Genomic DNA, 24,359 nt, shown 5'->3' with positions numbered 1-24,359 from the left:
CCTTTTCTATCTGGCAGCTCCAGCCACTCATGTAGGGACAAAACAGTTTCCTACAGCTCACGGATGGTGGCAAATGGACAAAGCTCAGAGATGTTTGGCTCCGGCAGCAGTGCTGAGGAGCACGCGCTTCTCTTGAGCATTGACTTGCGTATTTATGTGCCACCACTGTCAGAAATGCACCTCATCCACACACAAAGCGTTTGCAGCTGCAAATGGAAGTGAGGGCTCATCTCCAAAAGAGCAGCTTTGCCCAGGCTTCATTGCCTTTACAGACATAACACCACATCTGAGGCGACATGGCCACAGCTCAAATCCTCCAGGAGAAGAGTTCACAGGTATTCACAGGGTGAGCTCTTCTTCCATTCTCTCAACCTATTCCTGAAAATCCCTGTGCCCAAATGCATGGAAAACCTCTGGTTTAGGGATGGGTGCTTGCAGAGCGGCTGCTTTGAGCTGCTCTGGGCTAAAGCCATTTCTGTGTTCAGACAATGTCAAACGAAACAGAGCTCAGGGACCTTCCTTGAGAGCTGTGCTCACTTTATTCGTGGCGGTATTGGCTGGTGAGCATCAGCACCCCCTTCCCTGACAAAGTGCAGAGATGCCTTTGAAGCCAGAAACACTTCCTAAGGTCCTTTCCACCCCCAGGACAGGGAGACCTCCCCGCAGACCCTGAGGGGAGCCCCCAGCCCAAGCACAACCAAGGAGGTGTCCAACACCTCCCACCATGGCAATACCAGCACTGCACTGGAACCAGGCACCCCAGATTTCCCCTCCATGAACCAAGGGGTTGAAGGCCACCTGAGAACAAGGCACAGGTCCCAGCAGATGGAGGGCTCCCCCTGGCTCCTGTGCTTTGGCAGAGGAACCGGGTCACTGGGGAAGGAGCACCCAGAGCCGTGTCCTCTCACCTCGCTGTTCTCTGCAAGTCAAACACAACCTATGGAGCTGTGGCAGAGCCAGAAATGACACGAGATGAGTAAGAGGAACAGTCGGGTCAGTCAAACCGTGGTGGATCTGGTGATGTTCCCGCTACAGCAGCTCCCAGCATTGCTCGTTGGTGGCTTTTCTGGGCCATCAGCTACTCAGAGTCACATCTACTGATCGCTCCCCAGCAAGGGGAAGGATGAGACAAATTACTCCGCACAGTTCCTGAGTTTATTATAAAATATCAGTTTGAGACTGCTTCTTAAGCAGGGTTTACATTTCGCTGTGCTGGTGCCTGGTCAGCTTTAATGTGGCCGTATGGAGATGTCCTCCTTCGTCCTGCTCCCCCAGGGTGCCTGGGCCGCTCAGTTTGTACTTCCAGCTCTGTTCAGTCTCATGAGACGTGTCTGACACTGGTGCTTGTTTTAAAGATTAAAGCCAGGACTCACAACCAAAACACAGTAAAATATTTTAGATTCTTTTTAAAACCAACTTCCACACCAGGTCCAGACTCCAGACTTGGCTTGGGCCAAGTTTCTCTTCTGCCAAGCTGCCCCTCTGCTGAACAGCCCCAGCGCCAGAGGGGACTTTGCATGGATGGAGACACTGTCTTCATGGCTTAAAATACAAATACTGCTATTCTTTATTTAGGGACATGAGTGAAAGTCCCAGGCTTCAGTTCGAGGGCTGACGAACCGTGTGGGGAGGTGAGGTCTGGCCTCAGCAGCAGCGTGTCCCGGTGCCCCTCCTGCCCCATGGTGATTGCCCTGCACGCTCAAGATGGGTCATCATCCTCCACCGTGGACAGGAGATGGGCGACCTGGGCCTTCTGCGCCTGGGTGAGGTGCTGAGCCGTCTGGATGACGCAGTCCATGGCCACCTCAGGGTTGGCTTGGACCAAACTGCAAGGCAGATGGGAGAGAGCAGCTGCCTCAGGAGCTGACGCCAGAACCGCATCTCCACCACCTGCTGTCCCCAACCCAGAGGACAGCACTGCCCTTTGCATCCTCGCTCACCTCCGGATGTGCTTGAGCACGTAGTCCCGCTTCAAGTACTTGATATTCTCCCGGATGGCTGACCTGGTGCTGTCGTCCTCTTGCATTTGCTTCTCCAACCACTCCACCACCACCTGGTTGTTGTCCCAGAGGTAGCCCTGGGGAGAACAGCGCTGTGGGCAGAGGTCCTGCTGCCTGCACAGCCTGAGCCCCCCCTTTCTGCTGCATCCTTGGGCTTTTTCCATCTATGACAACCAGGCAATGGGATTTTCCTCTCTTAAATGCAAAGACCCCAAGTCTCTCTTCTGCCCTGGGAAGCCCTATCTGGTGGTAGAAAATGAGGAGGCCTGTGTTTATTTGGGGGCCACCTTGCTACCACTGAGCATCAGCACCCAACTGAGGTCACCCACTTTGAAGAGACAGACTCAGGCTCAGGGCTGCTCAGCCACTCACCCTGGCATGGGCAGCAGAATGGTAACCCCCATGGCACATTTAAACCCTCAGGGAGGCACCAACAAAACAGCCGAGCAACAAGAGAGCAAGTTGAGAGCCCGTGGGACCCCCTGGCTGCAGGGATGTCTTGGGCAGCCGGGGCTGGGGGTACCTTGGCGGCTCCTTCCGTCTCCATGAACCAGCGCCGCAGCATGGACTTGACGTGGATGTGGCTCAGCTCGCTGTTGGCCTTCAGGACCTCTGCCTTCACCGCCTCCTCCAGCAGCAGCCGCCGCAGCCGCCAGTAGAGGAAGGAGCGGGCATTCTTCCACTCCAGGATGTCCTGCAGAAATGGGGACAGAGCCATGGTTCCTCTTTGCAGGAAGAAGAGGAGCTGATGTACAGTGACTGCTCGCTCACAGCTCTCACAGGTGGGTTTGAAGGGCAGGAACAGCACCATTGAGCCCTGAGAAGGGGCTTTGCCTCTCGCCTTCTTGCCACCACTGCAAAACTCCCTGTGCCAACGCCCTTCCCACTGTGGCCCTGCTCACCGCGATGACGCCTTTCTCCTGCATTCGGCCTGGGGTATCGTGCAGGTCAGCAAAGTGCACAGCCACCTGGTAGTAGATGGGCAGGAGGAGCTCCTCCCGTGCCTTCAGCTGCTTCTCCAGCTCCTTGCGCTGCACTTCGGACAGCTCGGGGGTCCCTGTGGGGTACGCCATGGTGAGCAGCCCACCCACCACCCGTGGGACAGTGTCCATAGGCCTCTGCGCTCCTACATCAGCCACCTCACCAGGAAACGGGGTGCCCAGCATCACGTCCCCTTGCTCTGGCACATTTACAGCCCTGCCCAGGGCCCAACCACAGAAGGTGATGGCCAGGAAGGGGCTGCACCATGTTCAGTTGAAATGATCTTCCCTTACCCAGCTGCTCAACGAGCCTGGCATAGACCGTATCGATCCTTCTCATGGTCTTCACCAAATCTTTCTTCCTGAACTTGATCTCCACTGTTCCTCCGGGCTCCAAAATGCCTCCCCTGGAAGGAAAAAATGGTAAAGCAGGGACTGGTCTGCATAGGAGAATAAATTCTGGGACTAAATGTTCAGGCAAGTCTCTCTTCTAAGAATTAGGGAGACAGAAAACCTAAAAGGGTTTTGCTTCCAGTCTGGGATCCTTGTCTATCTTTCCCACTCCTTACAGCTCGCTCCAATGTGCATTAACTTGGGTCAGAGAAAAGCTCTCGCCACCCAGAACCATGTTTTACTCGCCCACAGCCTTCATTGGATGCAGATATCCCGAAGGAGATACTTGCCATGCTGCTCTGTAAGAGCCCTAGAACTTTTAGCTGATGGCTTTAACTAAAAGGTACAAAATTACACATTTCAAGTGACCAGAGGTCCCTGTGGTGGGAGGCTCTGGCTCTCCAGACCCCAGGCACTGGCTCTCACTTCTCTGCACAGGGGCTGCAGAGGATGCAAGTGTATTTTGGACACTGACCTGCTCTCCTTGTCTGCGTAGAGCTCCACGTACAGGGGGTTGATGGTGGAGTCGATGACCACCCAGGAGCCCCCCCGCAGCTCTCCGTGCGGTGGGATGTAGACCAGGACAGGCTGCTTAAAGTCCCGGAGGCTATCGACAATGAAGGCGCCGAACTTCAGCATTTGGTCATACATGTCTGAAAGTCAAAGGGACTTAGTGGCCAGGTGTCCTGACTGGTGTAGGCCAGGCTACAGCAGCCCAAAGCCACCTCCTCCATTGGAGAGACCAAATGAGACCCCAAAACCAGCCCAGCAGGAAGCCACTGAGCCCCGGGACCTGGATCCTGGTGATGCCTCATCAACTCCCCAGCCCAACCACACATCTCAGAGGCATGTGGGCAGGACCCTGTTAGGCTGGGTCATCCCAAGACTCCATGGGGTGGCAGAAGTGTCCCCAGTATGTCACAGCATGGGGATCTGGACACCCCAAGTGCAGTTACCTTTCATGCCGCTGGAGAAGCCTCGCCAGTTGGCAAAGATCATCAGTGGGAGGTGCTCCTGGTTGAAGTCCTGAATAGCCTGGGCCGTTTTAAAAGCAGAGTCTGGAAACCAGACCTGCCCAGCTTGCTGGATTATCTGGAAAAGACAATGACCAGCAGCACTGAAACCGGCACCAGTGCCTCCTGGCACACTGTGCTGGTAGGTCTGCGGCACGCAGTGTGGAATAGCTGAAAGAAAAACTGACCAAGAACCCTGATTTCACCAGTGTTTAAGGAAAATCAAGATGTGCCAAAGGATTACACTGAGCTTTTTCCCTGCTCTCTCCTCCAGCCTCCTCCCAGCTGCCCCTTGGCTGTACTAAGGTCTCCTCACACACCTTTGCCTCCGAGTCCGGGTTGGCGGGGTCTGCGGGTATCGTCACCTCCACGCTGCGGGTCTCAACGGCGATGACGCCCACGGGGAGACCTCCCAGCCTGCAGCAGAGGCCTGTTACCCTCCACACTGCACCCCAGCCCCGCCAGAGAGGTCCCCCCATCACCATCCCAAAAGCAGTGCTGCAGCTGGGGCTCGAGGGTGCTTGGCCGTGTGTGCAGGCTCCCCACATAGCACCCCACCCTTGGGCTCCATCCCCAGCTCCCGGCAGTACCTTGCTCTGCCGACCACCACTGTCTGAGCCCACGGCTTCATGATCTCGAGGAAGCTGCCCTGGTCAAAGAAACCTCTCTGCCAGGTCCCCTTGGCTGCTGCAGAGCACAGGAAAAAGGGAGCCACACAATGGTGAGCACTGAAGGACTCCCCATGCACTGACACACAGCAGAAAGCACCTTCTGTGCCAGAATGGTGGGTTTGCAACCACAAGACGTGTTTGGGAGCATTGTTGCAGAGGTCCCAGGCTGGCTTCACTTACTTGGATGAGGTCTCCCTGCCAGCATCCACCGGGGGTCATAGGGGACTTTGGAAGGGACAAAATCAATTTCCCTTTCAATGGGGTCATTTATGGCAATGACAGGCACTGGGCTCTGGTTATCCTGCAAGGGAGAGCCCCGATGGGCTGGTCACCAGCCCAGTATGGGGTAAGAGCCCACTCCACCGTCCCACAGCACCCTCCTACCTTGGGTATGTACGAAAGCCACTGCAGGATGGTGTAAACCCCCTCAAAGTCATCTGGGACAACGACATGAGAAACGCCATTGTTGTGCATGATCTGCACGCCTCCCAGCTGGTTGTTGGATGTGTAAACTTCGCGCCCCAACACCTGGCCAGAATTATGAACAGAAACAGATTGGTCTCTGTCAGCATAGGAGCCACCCGTCCTTGCTATGCACCATGATCTGATCCATCAATTCCCAGTGAGGAGAGCCCAGTTGCAGTTCTCCTGCATCACCTCCAGACAGGTTCCATGAGGTGACACGCAGGGAACTGTTACCCCTTCCCATGGGACAGGGAAGGAGCCCACACATGTAGTGGCATGAGGGACAGTGCCCGGGAAGAACATACAGCCGTGGTACCTTATTGAGAGCCGTGACGCCAGTGAGGATGATGTGGGAGTTCTCCACCTGGATGACGCGCTGGCCCAGCCTCACCAGGTACGCACCAATCCCGATGGCACGACACGTCACCTGGGCACGCACACGAGGACACGCGGGGTTACTGGGGAGAAAGAGTTGTAGCAGAGTCTGCAAGCACTGAGACAGTGATGCTCCCTGGCTCTGCAGGAGTTTCACCAGGTTGCTTGCTACATCCTGGCATTTTCCCCCTTGGGTGACCTTAAAAGCAAGAAGGAGAGAGGGGAGGAGCGGGGCAGGGGAAGGACCCATGGCCATACCATGCTGATGGTCACTATTTCATTGTAAGCACGAGAGGACTCCCCTGCGATGGTACCAGCGGCTCTCAGGTTTTCCACCCCAAATCCATTGTCTTTCCCGATGATGTCCAGGAGGACATACCTGCAGGGAAGACAGAGCTGTGTGATGTGTCTGGCAGGAGGCTATGCCAGGACATGGGAGCTGCATCCTGGCAGGGATGTATGGCATGGGGTGTCTCTGTGCACCCCATAGGATAGTGGGGCTCACCTGGATTCACCGCCTTCCTCCACATGCTCACAGTGCACCGAGTTCATGGCACTGATCCTCGTGTAGTCCTGGGGAGTCAGGTACAGGTACTTGAACCCCTGGAAATAAAGAGGAGGAGGATGAGTTGTGGAGCCCTCCATGCATATGCACATGCAGGACATGGCCCCTCCCCAGATCCAACCCAAACCCACCCCGTCCATCAGCAGTAGTGGTTCAGGGACCAGGGCTGGACAGAGCAGCCATGCCAGCACAGGCATCTATCTCCCAGTTTAGCTCTGGTCCTTCCTTCCCCAGATAAGTCTGTTGTTTTCTGGGGTGGAAGGAGGGGAGATGCCCACACACCTTGTAGGGGTCCGTGGGGTCCACCCAGGCCACCTGGAACATGTGCTTTATCTCATCGGCAAAGCCGATGCGGGCGCCACTGTTGGCAGCGATGTAGATGCGGGGGATGCCTTCAGCTCGCGCCAGCTCCGAGGCCCGCAGGAAGACCAGGTCCTCCTCTGGCCCAAAGGAGCCGATCTTGTATGTGATGTCGTTGCAGATGAGCACAATGTCCCTGCCTTTTGGATACTCAGGAGTCTTCAGTTTCATTTTGAAAGCAACCATTCCCACCTGCCCCAAAACAGCACAAGGTCACCACCGGGCAGGCTTCTCCAGAGAAATGGACTCTGAGCTGCAGAGTGCATCAACCAACAGTCAAAACACTTGTTCGAGGAGCACCTCCTGGGCTTTAAACACAGGGAAAGCCACCATCCATTCCCACCTGCCACAGCACTGCTTCCTCCCACCCCTCCTCTTGCCCCATTCCCAAATTACTCCCCACTACCTCGTTCCCTCCAGGAACTCTGTTCATCTGCACCAGGTGGCCCTGCGAGTCCAGCACCAGCTCGGTGTAGGTCAGGACATCCTTGGGGTACAGGTCTGAGGAGCCCCACAGCTTGAACAGAGCCTGCAGAGACACCGTGTATGGGGTGAGCTTAAAGCACAGGGCCACAGCAGCTCAGAGGCTGTCACCGAGTGCCGATGCGCTCCTGCAGCAGGGGGGGACTTGGGGTGAGCAAAACGTTGCATTACAGCCCCCATCCTGCTGCAGACCTCCTTGCATGGGGCTTTCTGGTTCAAATCCTCAATAAGTGCAACCATGGCAATTTGCAAGAGCCAGGAATCCATTTAGAAATGTTTCACGTAACCAAAAACCTTGGGGTTTGAGCTCCTTTCTTTTTCTCATTGCCCAGCTCAGGGGACAGAAATCTTCTCCCCAGATGGGAATACTGGGGAGGGTAGGGAAGAAAAGCAAATGTGATAGTCTGGAGACTCTTTCTGCTCAGCCGGACTCACCTGCCTGATCATCTCTGGGAAGTCATAGACGTAGGTGGTGCCCAAGGACTGCGCCTGGAACCGCTTGGCCTGCAGCAGGTCCTTGGTGACGTAGGGGGTGTTGATGAGCATCCCGTGCTGTGGGCCTTGCTTGTCCCCATATGACTGAAACATGATCTGGAGAGAAGGATAGACTGTTGGCTGCCATCCCTTAAGGTGCAAGAGCCCTGCAGGGCTGGAATGCCGCTGAGCTTTGCCAGGCTGAGATACTCGTGCTTGTGGCTCTACTTGACCAAACAACATGATTTTTCACCCCACTCTTTGCTATTGAGGGGATACACTGCAACACTACTGTGCTGCAAGTACCAGTAACACCCTAAACAGTGACCTTCGTCTCTCACACCAAAAAAACCCCGATTATGCACCAGCAACACCCCTGGGGCTCAGCACCATTTCAGAGCAAAGCTTCACCCCGACATGCCCAAACTGTTGCAGTGCAGAGGGGAGTGAAACCGGACCAGCCTTGGGAATACTGCTGCACAGCACTGGGGTCTCTGGGACTGACCAGCACTGCAGATGGATGAGGATTTTTGCAGGAACCACCTCAAAGCTTTGCTATAGTCAACAAACTGTTGCAGTGCAGAGGGGAGTGAAACCAGACCAGCCTTGGGAATGCTGCTGCACAGCACTGGGGTCTCTGGGACCAACCAGCACTGCAGTTGGATGAGGATTTTTGCAGAAACCACCTCAAAGCTTTGCTGTAGCCAAAAACTTCTCAAGCCTTCTCAAGCAGCCATGGCTGGGTTCCCACTTGCAGCTGCTGCCTGCGGTTACTTACACTGCCAGTGCCAAGGTCCCTCACTTCCTTGTAGAGACTGATGTCCAGGTAGTAGCCAGACTCGTTGGTCAGGAAGAGGCGGATGGGGATGGCGGTGGCTGTGGGCGTCAGGCGGATGTTGATCTTCACCTCGGCCTGAGGCGGCTGCCGTAGCGCATCACCATGGACCGCACTGACTCCTCAATCTGGGCATGGGGTGGCACACAGATGGGTCCGTGGCCCTGGGGACACCACTGTCCCCAGTGCCAAGGCTGGAGCAGCCCCATTAGCATCCCCATCCCAAACAAACATTTCAGCTTTGCTCTGGGTAAGCCCTTTCCCTCTCTCCATCCCTGGGGGCTGGTGCTGCCATCCATCCTCTCCACAGGAAGAGGTGCCCCAAAGTCTCCTGAACAGAGACAGCCCCAACTCCACTAAGCACGGGGGATGACACAGCCTTCATCCCCAGATCAGCACTGCATTGACAGCAGGAAGCAGGACATCAAGAAACACACCTTGGAGGGGTCCATGACAACCGTTGGGACAAAGTTGAGGAAGATGTGGTTGCAGTCGGTGCGGACGGTGGTGTTGTTGAAGGCCACCTCCAGCTCATCCATCGCCTCCAGCAGCAGCCGCTCGCCCTCATTCTGCAGGTACTCGAAGGAAGCCTCCTGCAGTGCACCGAGCATCTCAGGGGCAGCTGGAGCAGCCCCCTACACCCAAATTACACCCATCTCTGCCCACACACCCAGGGCACCCTCGACGCCTTGCCTTGGTGATGAGGTCCGAGTGGCGCACGATGGCGCGGATGAAGAAGCGATAGTCGGTGGCCTCGGTGCCCGCCTGCACTTTGGCAGCCCCCAGGTAGAGGTGCATCTTGTGGTTGGCGCAGGGAATGGCTGTCAGGTCGAAGTTGCGCATGCGGCTCAGCTCCAGTTGGAAGGCCAGCGCCGGCTCCAGGTGCCGGTAGATGCGGTCCTCTGCAAACTGGTTTCGTGTGGAGGGGTAAGCGAGCGGCCAGCATCATCTAAGCCTTGCTTTCACCACAGCTCTTACCTCGTCCCTCGCTCTGAATGTGAAAAACTTTGGGAATTCTCTCTAGAGCAAAGGGGAAGGAGAGCTCAAGGTAAGTCATCCTGGCACGCAGAGGATTCTTTCAGTTTTCAGTGAATTCATTAAAAAGAAAAAAACCTCACAGGCTTCCTTCTCTCCCAAAGGGAAAATTGCTGGGAGTAATCGATGCCTTTTAAAGGCAACTTAAAGTTGTGGAGTGGCCACGCAGGAACCACACATTACCAGAGGCATTAGTGGCATAAAGGATAATACAGGAGGTAAATCACTCATTAATTAATTCCCAGCTCCTGATGCTCAGTAGGTACATCCATCACAGAATTCTCTGCCTATACAGTACTTAGAGATGTTTCTAGGGGTTTTAGGGCGGCTAAATGTGCCTAAAGCCACTCTGCCTGTCAGTGGCTCAGTCTGTGCTCACCTGCTGAGCAATGAGAAACGTGATTCTTCGGAGACCGCAGTCGACAAGGATGTTTTTCTACATGGAAACAGAAGACTCCACCAGTCACAAGAGCTTAAACGTCTCCACCGAGGGAGCAAACAAAACCCAAATGGCTGCCACGGGCTGCAGTGTTTTGGGGAACGCTGCATGGAGATGAGGCAGTGCCTGCCTTGGGATATGTCACCCCATCTTGTGGAGTCTGCAAAAATGGGGTCCAGCCCCAGCAACAGACCTTGGACTGGGCGAAGGCTCTGAAGATGGGCACCAGCTTCTCATCCTCCGCATGTTCAGCTGAGCGGAGCGCGATGTTGAGGATATGGATCGGCTCCTCACGGACGTTCTGGCAACAAACAGCCTCAGTCAAACCTCACCAGGAGCACTACTGCCATCCCAGCACCAGGCAGGGGGGACAGCAATGACCTCATGCCCACCTTGGTGTCCTCCTCCTCATAGATGGTGGCTCGTGCCTCGCTGAAGAGCGTGGTCTCCAAAGGGGGATCGGCAAAGCAGGAGATAACTTCATCGAAGTTCCTGCCCAAATGGTGGGGATTGGGTGACAAGTCAGCACATCGTGCCCACCCCCTGTCCAAGGGGACAGTGCCAGGGACCCGCTGTACCAGGACAGTGGCCCGGGTACATGCACTGGCTCAACTGGGCTCCACCAGCACACAGCAAAGCCACAGCTCATGAAACACAGCTCTGAGCGCCGCTGTGTTAATGCACAGAGATGTTTCACTGGTGCCAAGCAAGCTCCTCCCAGGCTTCACATGTCCCCACCAGTTAACCATTGCACTGAAAATACCACTCAGACCCAACCTCCGGCTGCAGGAGGAACAGGAGGTGTCCTGAGCACCACCCAGCCACCACCAGCTTTGGCTCTTCCACACACTTTTGCTTTCTAACCACTGCAGTGGCACCCAAAAGGCACGTCCCTGCACTCCCACCTCGTGAAGTCCTCGAATCTCTCGAAGGCCACCATCACTCCCATCCGCTGGCTCAGGGGAGAAAAGCCGCTGTCCATGAAGAGCTCAGTGCTGTGCCGGGCCAGGTCGGGGTTGGAGATGCTGACAGGGACAGACATCCTGCATGGGGGGAGCAAGGCACCCATCAGCCATGGGTGGAGGGTCCAATGGGGACCACACAAGTCCTACATGTGGCGGGCAGCCCCCTGTGTTTGCAGGGAGGAGATGCTACAAAACCCAACAGCGTTTCAAAAAGGACCATGTCCGGGAGAGCGGACAGGTGTGTGGGGGCCCCTGTACCTGTTTGGGTGAGAGGAGGGCAGCATGAACTGGAACTCCACCAGGCAGGTGCTATCTGAGAGCTGCCGGTGCTGCAGGCTGTTCAGCTCATAGGCGATGTACCCACGCCGCACGTACACCTGGGAGAGGGGGCAGCAGGAGGTACCGCCATGCCCTTGCACCCACCGCACACCCCAATGCCACCCCCAGGGCTCACGCGCTCCCCATGCACTCCCTCCAGCCCTCACCTCCAGCGCAGCCATGCGCACCACCTGGTTGGTGTGGTAGAAGAAGACGGGAAGCACGTCGAAGATGGTTGTTTCTGAGAGGATCAGTTTCTGGGGGGGAGAAAGCAAAATTTAGGGCAAGGATGAAGCGGGATCCCCTTACCCCATTGCAGGATGGAGGAGGCACATTCCAGAAGGGTCCCTTGATGTGGGGCTGTGCAGGATGGTTCGCTGGGACACACAGCCCACGATGGGGACACCACCAGACCCAGACATGGATCCACGTCAGCTCCCCAAATAGGGTGGGGAGTAGGGGATGGGGACTGGCAGCAATGGGTGCACCCCCTCCTCTGCTCTGCACAAGCACTGATGCTGCAGCAAGGCTTTGATTGACATTTTTTCGCTATTTTTAAGACTAAGCCACTTGCAGCCAGACCTCCTCACCAAAGCCACCCAAATTCCCTCTACGGAAATAGGCATAATTCCCAACCTTCAGGTTTTCAGGGCAGTACTCATGTCCATACATGTTGATAGCGGAGAGGAAGATGGATTCCACCTGGTTGTGCCGCAGCTCATAGGAGGGCAGGTGAGAGGCAATGAGCACCTGCAAGGCGAGAGGTGACTGGGAGCACTGGGAAAGGGGACAGGGATGGGGACAGCATGGTGCTCGCTGACCTGCCGGGCTCTCAGGGCCACTTTGGAGTGCTCGGTCTTGCTGAGCTGTGTCAGCTCATTGAGGATGGCTGTCAGCTCGTCTGTCAGCGTGGGGTCACGGCCGCACAACTGGTCCTGCAACACACTCACCATCATGGCTTGGCTCGGGCCCCCTCACTGCAGGATATGCCCACGGCAACAAGGATGAGACCTGAGGCACTACAATGGGAAAAATGCTGCTCTTTGAAGCAAGCGCAGCAATGCAACGCTGCAGAGGGGAGATGAAGTCCCTCTGATGAGGTAGAAACAGATGCTTGAACGCAAAACCCAACCCTTGGGGATGTGATAGAGGAGCAGAAAAACGGTTTCTCTGCCTACTTTTGAGGGGGAGCGCAGGGCTGCGATGGCCACCCACAGCCATGTCCCATAGCGATGCAGAGCTTGCCTCGGCTTACAGCCTTCTCCCCACCACCAGCCCTTGCTTCTGGACTGCACTTACAATTAACATGGTCACCAGCAGATTCTTCTTCGCCACCTGGGCATGGGAGAAGATGCTCTCCAGCACCGGGGTCATGTCGGGTTTGCACTGCTCCCGCAGGCTGATGACACACTTGTCGTAATGAGCTGGGGGGCAGAGCATGATGAGCCCCACAGACCCCCCTAAAGAGCCCTGCAGACCCTCCTGGAGACTCCCAAGCCCTCACCATGCTGGAACTGTGTCTCCACTTGCAGGTAGCGTCGCAGCAGGTCCAGCACCACCGCCTTCATGTAGCCCCGGATGCCGCTGCGGTACCTGGGAAGCACAGAGCCCAGCGTGCTGCAAGGTGGCAGCGGTGGGGAGAGAACACGGGGGGTAAAAAGTGGGGGGCCCAGGGCTCACCTCTGCACCAGCTGCACCACGCTCTGCGTGTTCATGAAGAAGACCTCCCTCTCAGCCTTCCTTTGCAGCGTGGCTGCGTGGCTGTCCAGCACGTTGGCGATCTGCAGGGAGAGGGCACTGGGTCTAGTGCAGCTCGGGGCCAGCGTGGCCATAGGGCTACCAGCTCCTCAGCCCACCCAGGGACAGCGCTGCTGCCTAAAGAGACTTTTGTCTGGGTTTTTTTTCCCCCAAGTGAAAAATGGAAAGTGACAAATCAATACAGAAACACAAACCCAGAAACACAAACCCACAAAAGTTTCCTGCGCTCATTGAATTTTTTATATTATCTCTTGGCAGGACAAATTCAGGCAGAAACTCCTAAGCAGCTCCAGGTAAAACGGAAGCGAAGGCCACGCTGGGGAGCGCAGCCCCCACACCGCTCACCTGCTGGCTGGGGAAGCGGCAGAGCACCGAGGTGATGTTGCTGGCGTACTGCGCCATCACCTTCCGGATCGACTTCTCCACGGACAGGGGGATTCTTCCCGAAATGCTCGTCATGATCTCCTGCAGCTCCAGGAGGGGCAGGGAGGGGTCCCGCAGGGTCTTCATCAGCTGTGCCACCCACTCCTTCACCTGCGGGGAGCAGACACTGATGCTGCCTGGCAAACACAAGGCAATGGGACCGGACCCCTGGACAGCCTTTGCCCCCAGCACCCACCTTGGCGCTGAAGTAGGGCTCGGGCAGGCAATACCCGTTCATGACGTTGGTGAGATTGTCCAGCACGTTGCGCAGAACCTGGTGCTGCTTCTCACCAGTGATGGGAAGGGTCTGCTGTGCCGGGAGCTCCCCTGTGAACAGCTGTGCCTGGAGAGAGGTGGGTTGGGCTGGATCCTCGCTGTCATGGGATGTGGTCCCCAGAAAAACCAACACAACCTCTCCAGCATCTGCTTTTGTTACAGAGGAAGCACCAAACATTCAGCTTCACATCTCTGCCAGTGATACCTGCCTGCTGGTGCCCCAGCCAGGGCAGCTCCTCCCTTTTGTCCCCCAGCATGCCACGGGATGCTGCTTGGGAGCAGATGGGAGAGGACAGCGGCGTGGCTGGCCCCCAGCAGACTCACGGGCTTCACTTTGGTGGGATCGTCCAGCTCGAGCCGCGCTATGACGCAGCCCGCCTCCAGCAGCGCGCCCGGCCGCTTGACGTAGTGCACCCGCCCGGCCTCCTCCACCGCCAGCGTCATGATGATCTTCATCACCTGGGAGAGGATGGTGAGACGGTCACCAAACGAGCAGCGCCCATGTGCTGCAGGGTGCCTCGGGTTTGAGCTTAGCCATGTGCCAGCGCCACAGGAGCAGGGCTCCTCTGGGTTCTCCTGCAAAACTCACCTCGATCTCTGCAAAAACGTCCCCCTCGGCCACGTGGCCACCGTCGTCCACCGCATACTGCAGCAGCTTCCCCGCGGAGGGCGAGCGCAGCACCGTCGGGTCCTTCTCCTTCTCAAAGTCGCACGTTTTGTTGCCAATGGTGATCCGGTATCTTAAAGAAAGGGGAAGGTCTCACCAACTGGCCACCAGTCAGCAAAGGGGGCTGGTGGGGGCCCAGCTAGAAGGTACCTGTCTATCTCCTCCTTCATGTAGGTGGTGTAGCTGTTGCCGTTGTAGGAGAGCAGCAGCCCGCCGTCGTTCAGCCGGTGCACGTCTATCTCGATGTGAGTGCGGTTCATGATGATCACGTACGTCGTCAGGGACTGGCGGGCAACCTGTGGGCGGCAGCCAGGGAAAGCCCTCAGCGCAACCCTCCGAAATGTGTGCAACGGCTCAACTTGCGGCTCACCTGCTGCTTTCATTATGAGTAGGGAGTTTTTGCATGAAGTTGAACTTAATTGGGTTTAAAAGCAAGAAAAGGATGTCCTTTACTAAACTCAGGGCAACAGGACATGCGAAAACGTCTGTCTAGTTAAAACGAGATTATTAACCTCATTTTTATGTTGCACGTTTTTAAAGGACAACCTCGTATTTATTGTGCCTTTCTCCTTCAGGACAGGAGCACAGGTCCCTGCAGCCGTGAAAAGCACAGTGGCCGGTCTGAGAGGAGCATGGCCCAGCCCTCACCTGGAGAATGTACTTCATGCCCTCGTAGATGAGCTCCACGTCGACGATGTTCAGCAAGGAGGCTGCTGGAAGCACCTGCCCCCTGAAACACAACAGACGGCTCAGGCACCACAAGAATTGTTTGCCAAGCGTGCAAGATGCCAGCAGTGCTGCTGGCGTTGGGCTGTGCAGGCTCTGAGCTGCCTGTGGGATGACGTGAAGGTGACTACAGAGGACAAGCATCTGCTTTACATGACCCACATGAGCGCCTTGTAAAAACGCATCTGGAGGCAGGCCAGACACCGGCAAAACACACTCAGATAAGGGCATGGGGGAGAGCCCCAGCCGTCCTCCAAGGCTGGAGGAATAACCTTGACATTCAAGTGCAAAAACAAAAGCGAGCTGCATTCAGCCAAGCGGCTTTCCCTTGAAAGCTGTTTTCACAACCGTGTGAAAGTTTTTCCCCTCTCCAGATAAAGCAAGAGCCAAAAAGCTGGAGCTGTGAGTCACAGCAGATACCCCTGCTTTCCAAGCTGTTGTAGTGCCACAGCCACTGCCTCCAGCTTTGCAAAGCTTTTTCAGCAAAAGTGGGAAGGAAGAGAGCTCAGTGAGAAGAAAAGCTCAGGTCTCCATGCTTGCAGAAGCCACATGGGCTGCAGGGAGCAACCCTCTAAGACATGGACTCCCTGTGTCCCCTGCACCCAAGGCACAGCAGCCCCCAGCTCGCACCTCTCCAGCGAGTGCAGGAAATCGGTCATGCACGTCCTGAAGGCAGCGTCTGCCACATTCAGGGCACCACAGACAACACCCAGCATTGTGTCTGGCTTCTCTGCCTGGTGGGGGAAAAAATAACAGGGTTTGGGTCTGACAGCGGAAGGGGAGTGGTGATCCCAAAGAGGCTGGTCTCTACCTGCACTTTCTCAGCGATCAGATGGTCCAGCCAGCCGGTGTCTATCTCGTTGTTCTGGAAGCTCTCCGTCTCCAGCAGCTTAATCAGATACTCCACTGTGGTCCGGAAATCCCCGCGGATCGACAGCTCTTTCAGGGCCACCACCATGTTCCTTTTAGGGAGCAAAACCCTCTGTTAATGACCAACGAGGCAGCGCTTGGCTTTCAGCAGTGGAAACTGGGAAACCACAGCGACTGGAGTGGTGAGCACCCTCACGCCCAGATGAAACAGCCCCACAGTCAGCATTGACTTAATAAAACACTTAAATACCCAAACCAGACTTGATACATGTTGCTGAATGAATATTGCTGCTCACTGGGGCCATAGCACCACCACAGCCCGAAAGCTTTGGCTTTGGCCACTCAACACAGCAGCAGCATTCCAGTCCTCTCAGATAAAAGCCACTTCTCCTGGCTCATGTACCCATTGCAAGTCTACCCGCTCTCTGCCCCATCCCGCCACTCACGAGATGGCCTCCTCCCGGTTCTCTCCCCACGAGAAGCAGTGCCCAAACTGGGAATCGGCAAACTCGTGCAGCCCCCCGGCTGCTGCCACGCTGAAGTAACCCCAGACGTTCTTGCTGCTGCGGAAGTTCAGCTCCTGCACCGTCCCTGAGCTGGGCTTGAAGCCCTGTGTGAAGACAGGGCAGAAGACGTGGAGAAACCAGACTTGAGACTCAAGCAGCATAAAGAGAAGAGGAAGCCCTGTGCCATTTATTCATCTGCACATGGATCAAACTGATGCCACAGGTTTAATGCCCACGAGCGTTGTTCGGCTGGGGACAGCCATGCCCAGTTCAGCCCCGTGAGCAGCAGGGACCCCCTTGTCCCCACATGCAGGGTCAGTGCTCAAGACCCTGTCCCCTTGGCTCACCTCCTCAGGGTTCTCGCTGGTGATGCGGGCAGCGATGACGTGGCCCCTGGGCACAGGGACGTTGGTGGGGCTGTGGAAGCAGATGGGTCCATCGCCCCAGGGGCTCTCCCCGTACAGCACCCGGATGTCTTTTATCCTGTGCAAGGGGATGCCCATCGCAATCTGTATGAGGAACAAGGAGGACTTTAGCCGCTGGAACAAGACTTCAGCATCAAAATTACAACCGGGTGATGTCAATAGATGGTCTGAATGAAGAGTGAAGGGAAGAGGTGCCATAGTGCAAGCAGCTGCTCCCAGCCAGGAGCCAGAGGTGGAGGAGGGATGTCTGCCTGCACCCTGCACACTGGTATATGGGACAGCTTCTCTCTGCCAGGCTCCAGCCTAGCACTCCTCTCCAAATTAAAAATTGCTTCACCTGACACACCTCGCAGAGTCACCCGTGTGCGCTCAGGTACCTGCAGCTGGGCAGCGGGGAGGTTCACGTCTGCGACCATCTCCGTGCAAGGGTGCTCAACCTGCAGGCGCGGGTTCAGCTCCAGGAAGTGGAAGCTCCCATCCTCACTGTAGAGGTATTCGACGGTGCCCGTGCTGACGTAGCCCACCATCTGGGCCAGGCGAACTGCACACTGCGGGAGAGGGCGAAACCACACAGGGATTAACGACCCACGGCAGAATCAGAGTCGTCTCGAGCAAAACAGCAGTGTTCTTGCATAGATCCAAGGAGACAAACAGGGCTGGGGCTCTCCACTCGGCTCAGGGGAGTCCCTCCTTTCCTTAGGAGCCTCAGGTGCCAAAAACCACAATAAACTCAGCAAGAAACAGACCAGTTTCTCACTGGAACCTCGTGCTGCCCAAAAAGCAGGGCCACCCACCTGCTCCATCACCTCGATGACAGAGGGGGCCGCAATGGTGGTGGGTGCCTCCTCGATGATCTTCTGGTGCCGGCGCTGGATGGAGCAGTCGCGGCCGAAGAGGGAGATGGCATTGCCATACTCATCGGCCAGCACCTGCACCTCCAGGTGCCGCGCATGCTGCGCCAGCTTCATCAGGAAGATGGGGGACCCAGGCGCCTCCGCTTGCACCTGCAGTGAGGGAGAGGGTTGTGCTTCAGCATCACCCCTAAAATTCATCCCAGGACAGAGGCAGGTCCTGTGGTGAGCCCAAGGTGACACCCAGGGTGGGAGCAGGACCCTGCCACATATCCCAGGATGGGACGGGCATAAGGATGGGGGTTCCAGGCACCTCTCACCTGCCGAAAACAAGCACCAAATTCCTCCGCTGCCTCCACTTTTCGGATACCTTTGCCCCCACCTCCTTCTGCTGCCTTGATCATCAGTGGGTAGCCAATCTTCTTGGCCACCTGAGCAGGAACAAGGACTGGAGTGACCAAAGTGCTTTGGACACCAACCCATCACCTCAACAGCCCACCTTGCCCCAGCCCCACACAGCCTCAAACAGGATTGCCCCAGGCTGTGCCTGTGCAGAGGGAAGAGCTGCTGACACATGCACTGGGAGCCCAAAAGGGCTCCAAAGAGAAATAATGGTGGACAAGAGACAAGGAGCCCTTCATGGGCTGTGCTTTACCTCCAGGCCTTCCTCCACATCCTTCACGCAGCCCTGGGCATACGTCTCGAGGGGGATGCTGATCATCTGCTGATGCTGCTGGTCCTCCTCAGACCACTTAGCCACCAGACCTGCAGCCACGGCCAGGGCTGTGGTCACCACCAGGGTGGCATGGCCACTGCTGAGGTGGCCAGGGGAGCTGGGGACCCTATGGTGGCACTTGCCATTTCCTCTGCACCCCCAATCTCCAAAAACCCCTCTGTCCAAACCAGCAGCCACTTGGCTGCGGTGGGGTCCCCAGTATCTGTAGCTGGGCCACAGACCCCATCCCCAGTGCTTGGTCTGGGGAAGAAGGGGAGGCAGACAGGAAAGAAATAGGAGAGCAGAGGGGGTTGTGTGGGGCTGAAGAGGAGGCACTTACCGCTCCCACTCCACGGCAGCGTGGGGATCTGGACTGTCTGAGCCACGATGGTGGAGGCGACTTTGTCCCCCAGCGCCCACATAGCATCACTTGGGGGTCCTTCGAACAGGGAGGGAAGGGTTGAGCAGGGCCAGCCTGGCCTGCCGGCCTCTTCCCATCCCATGGATGCTGCAGAAAGCTGCTCCCCACTGAGCTGGCACCATCAGTTTTTCTGCAAAGAGTGGAGGCACAGAAAACCCCCCCAAACCCACTGCCTGGTTCAGGATGGAGCTCAGCCTTTCTGCAAGGGGCAGTCAAGGCTGCCCCCTGGCTGGGCAGCACAGGAGGTCAGCTCCCACTCAATGATCCTCTATGAATGCTGCATCAGCATGAGCATTACAGTAAAAACCTAGAAAACAGCAGGATTCCTGGGACAGCACCAGGAAACCGGCCTGGGGGCTGCCACGTCGTGGGGCGAACAAGTCAGACACACGAAATGGGCATTGCCCAGCACAGCGTTACTGGGAGCGAGCCTGTGTGCACACATGAGCCCAATGTCCACTGCTCCTTCCAGCACTGGGAAGGCAGTGAGACCCTACCTAGGAAAGCGATCCCGTTTTTCTGCAGCAGCTCCGGCAGCTTGGGGTTTTCAGAGGCGTGTCCCCAGCCAGCCCACACCGCCTGGCACCAGAGAAGGAGCAGTGTGAGGCATCACCTCCCTGTGCTGCTGTCCTCCCATCAGCAGCATCATGCCCAGCTCCTTTGCACGAAGGGACATCACCCCATTTCCAAATGCCCCCTCTTTCCCATCCGTTCCCCCCAGCAAAGAGGTGGGAGGACAGTGAATGGCTGCTACCTGGACTGGGATCCGTTTGGAAATGTCCACGATCAGCTCCACGTTGGCATAGTTGTTGTTGTTGGTCCCCCCGGGGACGGGCACGTAGTGATCTGCCATTTTGATGTACTCTGCAAGACAGCACATGGTGGCGATGGGAGCCAGTCCCCTCTCACATGCTGCCCCTTGCACCTCCTCCCAAAATCCTCCATCCCAGGGGTGCTGGAGCAGGGGAAAAGTTATTTACTCCTGGATCTGGCTGTGCAGGAGGAAAGTGTGACCTGGGATGTGGGGATGCCAGGCAGCAGCACAGGGAGAAGGAAAGGGCTGCTCTGGCTCAGCCCCAGAGTGGGGAACATCCATGGCTGGGATGATTTTGGGAATTACCCGCATTAGCCTTGAGGTCTTCAGGGGTGACCATGGCCACGAACCGAATGGCACGCTCGTTTCGGAACATCTCGTAGGCCCACCGGCGGATGGAGCGCATGCACTTCACGGCGGCGATGCCGTTGTTGGCGATGAGGACCTGGCGGTGGACGAGGACACGGGGCGTCAGGCTGAAACCTCCCCTTGCTGCTGGGGCATGGGGCTGGGCGCATGGTCCCAGGGGATGGGTGCAGGCGAGGAGCAAAGCGGGGCAGCTGTGCCAAGATGGGTGCTTTGCAACGGCCTCTCGTACGTGCGGGCAGAGCAGGAGGCTCCTTAACAGCAGCTTCGATGCCTGGCACTGGGGCTAACGAAGGATGGGACTTTGGCCTTCGTTTGTGCTGCCACGCAATACCGCTGTGCAAGGGCAGCACTGGGAGGGTTTCCCTCTCCCAGCCCACAAGTCTAAGCCTGGTGACCACAGGAGATTTAGGCAACACCGTGAAAAGCAATGTCCCACCACCCAGGCAAAGGCAGGGGCGTGCAGGGAAAGACCTTCTCGATGATGCAGTTGCCCCCGAAGCGGGTGACGAACTCGGCCGGCGAGGCGACGGTGAAGTCCCGCTGCAGATCCATCTTCCTGTGCTCGCGGCCCCTCCTGGCCAGGTGCAGCCCGGACATGCTAGGCCTGCGGTGGGACATGACAGCCGTCAGCAAGCACACAGGAGCAACCCCTCACTGCTGTGAGGTTTTAGCTGGGGGGGGTCAGATTTGCCAGCAGGCTTCAGCAGCAGGGACCAGACTTTGCCCCCATCACTGTTTCTTCCCAGGAAAGCAATAAAACCCTTCACCCCGCTGACACACGCAGGGAGCATCGGGGTTCACTTTCCAGCTCTCTGTTGTGCACTGGGATCTCTCCAGGGATATTTAACACCTGCTGCAACACCACAGAGGAAAGCTATTTTCTTCAGCTGAGTTATATGGGGCAAGCAATTTGGGGTGTGTTTTGCAATGGAAATGCTTCCCTATCCCCCCAGCAGCTGTGGGTCCACATGGATTCAAACACCTCAACAAGCAGATTTGCAGCCACAGGGGCTGGCCTGAGACCTCAGTGCACCAGACAAAAGCCCTGCAGGTTGCACTGCAGGGAGCAGAGAGCTGCTGGGGTTTTTGGAAGCACTGCAGCCACCACAGCTCAGCCATGCCTCTTCCTGCACCACTAACACTTCCCAGTGTGGCTGCAGCTGGAAACCTCCCACGCTCTGCTCCAAGGGCTGAGGAATGGGGACGTTCCCAGGGACCCAAAACATAGCACTGATCACAGACACCCCCCTCCCAGGGATGCTACATGCACAAATGCCCCTTTGCAGTGGCCAAGGTCTGCTGCAAAGCCCCCCCAGTTCACAGCAAACCCCACTGCAGAGCTGTATTGATCCTCTGTGTCCCTGGAGGACACCCAGAGCTGCCCAGCTGAGTGCTGTTGGTGGCAGGAAAAGCATTGGCTACAGGGGATGGCACAGAGCATCCCTTCCCGGCGTCCATGCAAGGTAAGTGGGATTGCTGCCTCCAAACCCCATGGCATGAGCAGCCAGGGGGGCCCCTCTGAAACCACCCTGAGCTGTGCCAGGGTGACTGAGGGGGAGCACAGAGCAGGCAGAACTCTGCGAGACACCTTGCAAAGAGCCTGACGTGCAGCTCCCAGCAGCTACCCTGGGAATTCATAGAATCATAGAATGGTTTAGGTTGGAAGGGACCTTAAAGATCATCCAGTCCAACCCCTCTTGCCAATTTGCTCTCTCCCAGCCCGCAATGACAGCAGCCACGGCTCTGTGCCAGATCAGACCCCATCCTGCCCGCGCTGCCTCCTCCACAACCCCAAATCCCCTTCCTGAGACTCACCTCTACCATGGTTTTGTGCTGAAGGCATTTCCATGCCCCCTGGAATCTATTCCCCGTTTCACAGCCCACTGTGCATCCCCGAAGCGGGCAAGTTGGGGTGGGCTCTGGCAGAGCTATCAAGCAGCCCTCCCATGGCCCTGCATGCTGATGGCTGGCACAGGGGGGTCCAGCAATGCCAGCCCATGGGGAGCAGGAAGGGACCTCCCTGGCAGCCAGACACATGCCTTCCTGTGGCTCTGCCCAGAGTTTTAAGCAACTTTCTATTTTAATTATCAGGTTCACACTCCTGCCCTCGTAACTCAGCCCGGTTTTTGAACTGTTGATTGTTATTCCATGGCTGAGCTATAAATAAGTAAAGGAAGGACCAACTCCCCCAGAATGAACAGGTTTTGTACGAGTAGCGCCTGGCACATTTATTTTAAAGGGAAATATGTCAAAAACCCTTGGGAGGCTGTGAAATGTCCCAGTCTCTCCATGCACTCAGGGTATTTTCCACGTAGTTGGAGCACTGCATCGATCAGTGCTGGGTTTATCAGCAGCTCTGCTGCTCTGCTGGGGTCGGCGGTGCTGCCGCTTCCCTCCTGCAGCCCCAAACCCCACCACAAAGCCTGTGCCAGTGCACCAGTCCCATCCTGCAAACTGCACCAGCCACATCCCCAGCGTGACTTGGGCAGCAACATGAGGAAATCCCTCCCACGTTAAAGCATGGATGAGCAGCAGGGATACCCCACTGGCATGAAACTGCCCAAAACCCCAGCTAAGTGAGAAGACACCATCGGGCTGTGCTCGGTGAGTGGGCTGTCGGGTTTCATAACACGTCCCTGCAGCCAAATGTCTTTTATTTTTAACTGGGAGCGAAGGAGCTGAGCAGCAGCGCTTTGTTCCTGGTTGTTTGTAAGGGCCGTAAGCTGTGCTTGCATGGGAAGGCGCTCCACACAAGGCAGTGGTGAGCTGCCCTGCAGCCCCATCAGCAAAAAGCCACAGCAAAGCTATTCAAGGCTCTTTTACTTTTCATCGACTCATTGCAAAACCACCAAAAAGGGACTTTTCTGCCTTTAATAATTAATTTATCTGCTACAGTTGTGAGGGCAGGGGAAGGGCAGGAGTGGCACAGGAGCACCCTGCGTACCCCCATCCTCCTGGGACACTGTGATTCCCCACATGCAATACCAGGAGCACGCAAGCATCCCCCCCACAGCAGAAGCAAAGCAAACCCTGGTCCTTGTGGGATCCAGCCTTGAGGGGACAGGACAACCTCTTCATGCACAAGTGCTTGTGCAGGTGCCCTGTCAAAGGCTCAGCACGGTTTGCAGGTTTACACACCCCATGAAATGCCCCTAGCGTGCCCATCCACACGCTCGCCACCACAACCGACCCCAATCTCATGTTGCTACACAAGAAAATCCCCGCTCCACAATGCACCCCTATCCTGCACCCACATCAGCACAGCCTTTCCCAGTGTAGGGACAGAGAAAAGCAGCAAAATGACAGAGGAAGCTGCAAGAAAACAGGAGCAATTGGACAATTTGTCTGCAGCACTAGGCAATACGTTTGAAGGAACTCCATGGACACCTAAAGCACTTTCCACCCTGTTCTTTGATATCCAAGATCACTGTAACGGATCAATCCCTGCCCCAGTCCTTGCTGCGCTCATGCACAGGGCACTGCTGTCATACAGAGCCCTCGGACACGGAGTGCTGCTGTTAACCTCGTTATCAGGGTTTTAAATTGTCCTGGTTAAACCACAATGACATTCATGCAGCACCAAATCAGAGGGGTCAGGACAGGGACATAGATTTTGAGCTCAGAGAAGCACCCACACATATACATGCACCCCAATTTTAGCAACAGGGTCCCTAAGAAATAATATCTGCCTGCCCCAAACGGGGCATCTTCCTCCCACCCCATGTGTCGTACCTCATGCCGATGGCAGGCTCCGGCGTAGCAGTCACGGTGGGGGGCTCGGTCCCGGTCCCCCCCACCCCAGCCAGGCTGCTGCGCCGGCTGCCCACGCGGAAGGCTGCGGACACCAGCTCATCGTCGGAGGAATTGTCCTCAAAGGAGCCCAGCACGAATTTGGCCAGGGCCGGCCGGCGGAGAGCGGCAGGGTTGTACACCACGATCTGCTCCTGCTCCCCCGACGCAGCCTTGCCGGCCTGCGGTGGCGAGCTGGGGGCCAGGGGGCTTGGCCATGCCAGTGGCTTGGCTATGGTGGAGTCCGCTGGGGTCTGCTCCAGCTTCTCCTCCTCCTTGGACTGAGGGTTGGACATTTTGGCCCAGATGAGCAGCAGCAGCAGCAGCAGGAGCAGGGCAGCCAGCAGCATTCACCCATCCTGAGGAGAGGCATGGGGA

At 56.6% G+C, this 24,359-nt stretch overlaps 1 protein-coding gene across 1 annotated transcript; it reads right to left on the bottom strand.

Annotated features, from left to right (window-relative positions):
* Positions 1–1,699: 1,699 nt before the first annotated feature.
* On the bottom strand, positions 1,700–24,331 carry ACACB (acetyl-CoA carboxylase beta). The gene is given in 53 exon segments (XM_010190583.1): positions 1,700–1,826; positions 1,941–2,077; positions 2,524–2,694; positions 2,903–3,057; positions 3,275–3,387; positions 3,849–4,026; positions 4,330–4,465; positions 4,707–4,803; positions 4,977–5,073; positions 5,238–5,358; positions 5,442–5,585; positions 5,839–5,949; positions 6,156–6,276; positions 6,403–6,500; positions 6,745–7,014; positions 7,229–7,351; positions 7,741–7,896; positions 8,558–8,697; positions 8,700–8,742; positions 9,052–9,207; positions 9,308–9,523; positions 9,593–9,634; positions 10,029–10,085; positions 10,282–10,389; positions 10,481–10,580; positions 10,994–11,131; positions 11,312–11,430; positions 11,539–11,628; positions 12,008–12,121; positions 12,193–12,306; positions 12,671–12,795; positions 12,876–12,964; positions 13,052–13,152; positions 13,475–13,663; positions 13,749–13,895; positions 14,153–14,287; positions 14,418–14,568; positions 14,646–14,791; positions 15,144–15,225; positions 15,852–15,955; positions 16,033–16,183; positions 16,538–16,701; positions 16,945–17,106; positions 17,400–17,570; positions 17,817–18,026; positions 18,194–18,304; positions 18,529–18,638; positions 18,929–19,027; positions 19,507–19,588; positions 19,764–19,873; positions 20,130–20,268; positions 20,664–20,796; positions 23,925–24,331. Coding segments are annotated over 53 exon segments (7,110 nt in total).
* Between the last annotated feature and the right edge of the window lie 28 nt (positions 24,332–24,359).

Source organism: Mesitornis unicolor, unplaced genomic scaffold (genome assembly GCF_000695765.1).
Source record: "Mesitornis unicolor isolate BGI_N332 unplaced genomic scaffold, ASM69576v1 scaffold30288, whole genome shotgun sequence".
Classification (NCBI taxonomy): Eukaryota; Metazoa; Chordata; class Aves; order Mesitornithiformes; family Mesitornithidae; genus Mesitornis; species Mesitornis unicolor.
The sequence above is the reverse complement of the archived record's forward strand: the minus strand, read 5'-3'. Positions and strand labels throughout refer to the sequence as shown.